Raw genomic sequence first — 6120 nt, forward strand, 5'->3', positions numbered from 1 at the left:
TTGTATGGCACAGTAGAAACCACATTGCAGCTGAGGGCTTTCAGGTCAAAAACTACAAATTCTGTTTTTTCTTTGTATCTCACACCACTTTTTCCTGGAAGTTAACTAAGAATGGTCATCACTCTCTCAAGGACAGTTGCAAATTAGTATTATTCAAGTGTACATTCAAGTATTGCTCAAGTGTCTTCCAACAGTAGAAAAGAGCAAGAGTCCAGTAACACCTTAAAGACTATCAAAATATGTGGCAGGGTATGAGCTCTCATGAGTCACTGCTCACTTCTTCAGATGCAGCTGGAATGGGAGTCCATCTGATCTAATTATTGGAAAGTGCAGTGATTTCAGACGCCAAATGAAATTAGCATGCAAATGACAATAGCAGGCATGATTGGATTTAGGTGAGATATGCAGAGGGATAATAGGCATGGAGAAATCAGCATTGGTAATGAGACAGGAAACCTTGGTCTTGATTCAGTCCAGGTAGATGCATTATCTGGAGCTTCATTATCAAGTTGCAATTCAGCAGCCTCTCTTTCTAATCTCCTTTTGAAATGCCTTTGTAAGAGGACTGCTACTTTTAGGTCAGCAACTGAATGTCCTGGAAGGTCAAAATGTCCCCCCTCTGGTTTTTTAAGGTTGTGGTTCCTAATGCCAGACATGTGTCCATTAATTCTTTGTCAAAGGAATTGTTTGTCCAATGTAGAGTGCGGAAGGGCATTGTTGACACATGATGGCATAAATCATATTAGAGGATGAGCAGGAATATGAACCTGAGATGGTATGGCTGAGGTTGCTGGGTCCACTGATGGTGTTGCAAGGATCTATATGAGAGCAAAGTTGGCATCTTGGTTTGCTGCAGGACTTAGTACCAGAGTCCATGTTACTTACTGTTAAGTAGTTTGTCATTGTGGGTGAAAAGTTGTTTTAGGTTAGCAGGCTGTCTGTAAGCAAGAAAAAGTTGTGTGTCCCCCCTGTGCCTGGGTGAGGGAATGTCACTATCTAGCATGGGTTGTAGGTCATTAACAATGCATTGAACTGGCTTGAATTGTGAGTTGTAGGTGGTAGGATATAGGCCACCATTTCTGTGCTGGCCAGGCAAGACTATACATCAAATGTCTTGTAACAGTGCAAGAGATTCAGTATTTTCCCAGTTCACATGCACTCTTCCATTCTGTCCTTGCCAGCTGTACTTCTAGGCAAACATGTGTTTTTAGATATACCTGGAACCAGTTTTGACTTATCAGCCGGTGTACATGCCAGATTTTTGAAGCTTTAGAGGGAGAACCTTTCTGTCTGTGCATGCGTTACGTGCCATCAAGTCACTTCCAACTTATGGCAATCCTATGAATTAAAAAGGTAAAGGTTTCCTTGCTCGAAAGCCAGTTGAGTCCGACTCTAGGGTTGCGGTGCTCATCTCTGTTTCAAAGCTGAAGAGCCAGCGCTGTCCGAAGACGTTTCCATGGTCATGTGGCCGGCATGACTAAACACCAAGGCGCATGGAATGCTGTTACCTTCCCACTGAAGTGGTACCTATTTATCTACTTGCAATTTCTTGCTTTTGAACTGCTAGGTTGGCAGGAGCTGGAACTAGAGACGGGAGCTCACTCTGTCATGCGGCAACTCGGGTCTTGAACTGCTGAACTATCAACCTTCCACAGCCTGCAGTTCAGCGTCTAAACCACTTGAGCCACTGGCAGCTCCTATGAATTAATGACCTCCAAAACATCCTATCGTTAACAGCCTTGCTCAGATCTTGCACACTGAGGGCCCTGGCTTCCTTGATGGAGTCCATCCACCTCCTGTTGAGTCGCCTTCTTTTCCAGCTGCCTTCAACTTTTCCTAGCATTTCCCACTGAGTCTTGTCTTCTCATAATGTGACTAAAGTACAAAAGTCAGTTTGGTCATTTTATCTTCTAGGGAGAATGCAAGCTTAATCTGTGAAAATGGAAACAACAGATTCCATTCTCGGAACATCTATTTTAATGCAACAAAATATTGTGTATGGAACCAGGGGAGAAAAATACTGAATACACAGTCTTCCAAAACAGAAAACAAAAAAACCCACCCGAATGATTGACAACAATCTACTCCTCCACTCACATACATGGCACAAATATGCACATGGAAATCAATGGCTGAGTCAGCCAAGAATTCTCAAAAAGCTGATGTTGACCCTGGGAGATTTCCAGAGACCACCTGAATTTATGCAGAGCAGGAAATTGCATTCTACCCTCTTGGGTCCCTGCTGTTCTTGCTCTAGGCTTGCCTCCTACAGAGGCAGTACTGGGCCTCCTAGAGAGGACCTTTTTTTGGACAGCAGTTATAAAGTTGATGCGATCAACTCCACTGTGCATTCCCATCAGAAAGGTTTTACAAAGCTAAGCTGTACAGCAGTCAGTAGGAAAAGAAATCTATGCTGTGGCACACAGAGAGAACGACTGCAGGACCCAGGTTGCTAAGACACCACACACAAAAAAACCCCTCACAAAACTGGATTTTTATCATTGCAACCATAATTGTTTGTGTATAATTGTAGGCATGAAGTCCTCTAAGGAAGTTTCTATGTAAAGGGGATTGTTTGCAGTGGCTAGGGCTGACAGAATAACACAGCCTACCCAAGGCCTACAAAGGACAGCTCCAGCACCCAGCCTGTTTTCTCATTAGCTGCGGAGCATCGCTCAAGGCTGTTTTATATTGCACATGGCCTATGGTATGAAAAGGGAACTTTCCCAGACGTATCCAGAACGGAGAATCCCCTGTTCAAGCACGTACTCATTGGACAGCCTCTTAGGCTTTCATGGGATTGTCACAAGGAGTAAAATGCCACTTTGGGAGCTTCTGCGAAGGCACCCCAACGGCTATTTGCTTCCAGCCCTAAAAGTCAAAATGGCACTTTGCAATCACAGTCAAAACACAATGAACTACATAACCGCCTTTCAGTGGCGTCTCCAGATCTTCTGCCTCATCCAGATTGCCTCACCTGTCTAACCTGAAAGCTAGCCCTGCTCTGGGGGAAAGGGTATGTCCAGGGAAGTATAATGTTCACATGAATACAGAAGCCACAATCCTAGCCACACTTACATGGGAATGGTTGCATTTAAGTTAGCAGGGCTTCCTTCTAAGTAAACCTGTTCAGGCTGGATGGGACAAAAAGGCCATCTGAAATCCTATGATGCCCAGTACACAATTGAGTTTCACTTTCTGGACTTTGCTCACAGTCCGTGAAATATGCAGGCAGGCCCAATCTATGGCTGCCTGATCTCAATGGGGCTCTCTTTCTACGGATACAGAAAGCATGAGCATCTTGTGGCAGCAATGCAGAAAGTTTTCCTTGGCCTGATTCAGCAGCTTGGGTTGGGGCAAGAAGGAAATAAAGTTTCAGCTATTTCATGTATGCAGTATCGCACACATACGCACTTGATCCTCTTGTCAGCCTGCCTTAACTAAGTCCTGTCACACAGCTAAGTCTTCAAAACGGGATGAGCTAGAAATGTAAACAGATATTCAAAAGCAGATCAAACACATGACGGGGTTCAATAACTGTGATGTCAGTCGCTTGAAATACTTCCATGAATCCATGATGAAGCAACTTAACAAACGGCAGAACCATGAACTGGCAAGGAGACAGAGCAATAAGAACACAAAGTAAAAACGAATATCCCGCTGGTCGTAATGTTTTGACACCGGCATTGCACCGCCATTTCAGCAAGAACTCCATGCAATTAACAGGTATTACGTACTTATCCAGAGAAGACAGAGAGGAAAACTTATACAGCTGTCCGCAGTATCTCAACCCTGATTTTTATCCAGCAGGCGGTTAGAGATGAAAGGAAGCCAAGGCCAAAGTGGGGGGAGGCTTTAAATCACACAAGGAGCGCTTAAACTTCTTCCACTGCCCACCCCCAGATACAAAGAACGCAACCTACAATCAGGAGCAGCAACAACAAGGGTCTGGTGTCCAGTTATCAGAGAAATCATTCTGGCAAGACCAAGAATGCCACCGCCTGGCCGGGCTCCAGCAGGTCAGCATTTTACTCCTCTGACCCCACACTCATCCAGATCACATCGAAATCCCCATGGCGTCCTCAGTCCCAAACCACTTTCACACATACTAATGAATTGAGCCTGGTCAGACCCCTGGAGACAACCACCACCCCCCTTTAACATAGTGAAGCCTAGGCCGTGTGGGAGGCTGGAAGCACAACGTGCCCAAAGTTGCCCAGGAGAACTCGCGACACAGTCACCCATTGGTGAAAAGCCCGAATCCTAAAACAGTACGGCTTGACATCTGGTAGTCAAAACAGTGCTGCCATTAGGGCGCTGGACGCATTACGCCAAAGCAGACACACGTTATGCAAAGATCACAGACGCCCAGGTGCTCTGTGTTAATTAAAGCAGAACTACCAACACCGGCCTGCTTCCATACTCCCCAAAATTAGTTGTGGGCTGGAATCCAATAAATATGCATTGGAAGCGTGTGCGTATGTGTAATTAATGCAGTTGAGTTGCCCCATAACAACCCTGCCGTCCTCGACAAACTGTCCCGATTGTTAGCATGCAGGGCTTGTTCTAGGGCGTTAACAGGCCAACTAACCCATAGGAAGCCACAGTACATCAAGTGAGCCAGGATGATGGGATCTACTAGGGCTTGGTCAAAAGTCAAAATCCCAGCTGGTTGGACCCCTTTTATCACAAAGTTTCCACAACCTGTACTCTTTTCCCCATTCAGAAACAACAGGACCAGTGAACTGGAAGTCAGACTTACCATTGAGTCCATTGGGGATGCTCCTGTGGTGAAGAGGTGCGGAGAGGTCATCCATAGACCTCCTGATAGCTCCAGCCTTGTTCTCAACAGGCTTGTGATGGTGAAGGTGGTGGTGGTGATGGTCCGGACTCCCTGCGCTGCCGGTGCTGGAGGTACTACTCCCATCCCCGACGTCTCGGGTTCCGGAACCCCCATTCAGGTTGGTGAGACTGGCCTGGCTGTCTATGGAGCTTCTGGATCCGGCCCCGTTCCTCTCTTCGTCTAACATCAGGACAATCTCCTTCAGCTCCACATTCTCCCGCATGAGGGACTCCTGCTTGGCCTCCAGCTCCTTCAGCTTCTGCTGGTACATCCCCACCTCCTTCCACATCACGCCGGCAGTGTGTCGGCCGAACCTCTGCCATTCCCTGGAGAGCTTCTTGCCCTTCTGCCGGTCATCGTCCAAGAAGCAGCAGAGCTCCCTCAGTTCATGGTTGTCATCCTGCAACTTCTGGTTGACCTCCTTCAGGCCCCGGATCTCGTGCAGGTGGAGCTGCAGCCTCCTGTTGACGTCCTTCATCAGGTTGCTGTGCTCGACCATCAGGTTCATCTTCTCGTTCTCCACTTTCTTCAGCCTTTTCACCAGCTCCTCCTTGCTCCACCTCAACATGTCTTCTTCAGTCATTTTGGTCAAGTCCTCCTTTGACCCCTCGACCGAACTCTTTGCCATGCTTTAGACAACCACTGTCTTTCTTTTTAAAAAACTGGCTGTTCTTTTTTTTTTCCTCCCCCCCCAAAAATATTTTTCCCTCTTTGAAGTCTAAAATTTATTGCAACATTTTGGCCAGTTGTCCTTTTTCCCCCAAAAAAGAAAAACTATAATTGTCCAGGAAGGGCAAGATGAGGAAGAACAGTCAATCCGCGCTGATCTGGAAGAGGCGCTCTCCTTTCTGCAATTCCCATGCTTTTTAAAAAAACACAGCCAATTAAACAGCAGCAAACAAAAATCTTTAAAAGGATCCACTCTAAAGATCTGTCACGATCTGTACGGAAGCCACCCCGAAGAGAAGCAACCAACTTACCCAAGGTTAATCAGACCACAGCCAGGAGGAGAAGTCGGAAGCCGACCAAACAACCTGCTCAGACCAGGAGCGTTTCAACTCGCGCCAGCATCGGGGTCCCCTCGACTCCCAAAGATCCAGGAGCAAGACAAAATAATACCAGGGAGCTCGGCGGCGGCTCCTGCGATCTAACCCCTCTCTCCGTCCACGGAATCCTAGATTATTGGAGTTACAAATGCAACGCGCATTCCCCCCCCCCCTTTAAACTGCTCCTTTCTTCTTCTTCTTTTCCACCGTTTCAGTGCCGAGGCAGTTCTC

The 6120-nt window shown here is 46.7% G+C and overlaps 1 protein-coding gene across 2 annotated transcripts in view; it reads right to left on the reverse strand.

The window, feature by feature from the left end:
- CCDC85C (coiled-coil domain containing 85C) overlaps positions 1–5674 on the reverse strand; it is a 252581-nt gene extending 246907 nt beyond the window's left edge. For both annotated transcript variants that reach the window (XM_015420480.1, XM_015420479.1), the window contains exon 1: positions 4763–5674. In XM_015420480.1, coding sequence (XP_015275966.1) covers positions 4763–5471 — 709 coding nt within the window. In that variant the 5' untranslated portion in view covers positions 5472–5674. The remainder of the gene's footprint in view (positions 1–4762) is intronic.
- Between the last annotated feature and the right edge of the window lie 446 nt (positions 5675–6120).

This window comes from Gekko japonicus, unplaced genomic scaffold (genome assembly GCF_001447785.1).
Source record: "Gekko japonicus isolate JY-2015 unplaced genomic scaffold, Gekko_japonicus_V1.1 scaffold448, whole genome shotgun sequence".
Taxonomy (NCBI): Eukaryota; Metazoa; Chordata; class Lepidosauria; order Squamata; family Gekkonidae; genus Gekko; species Gekko japonicus.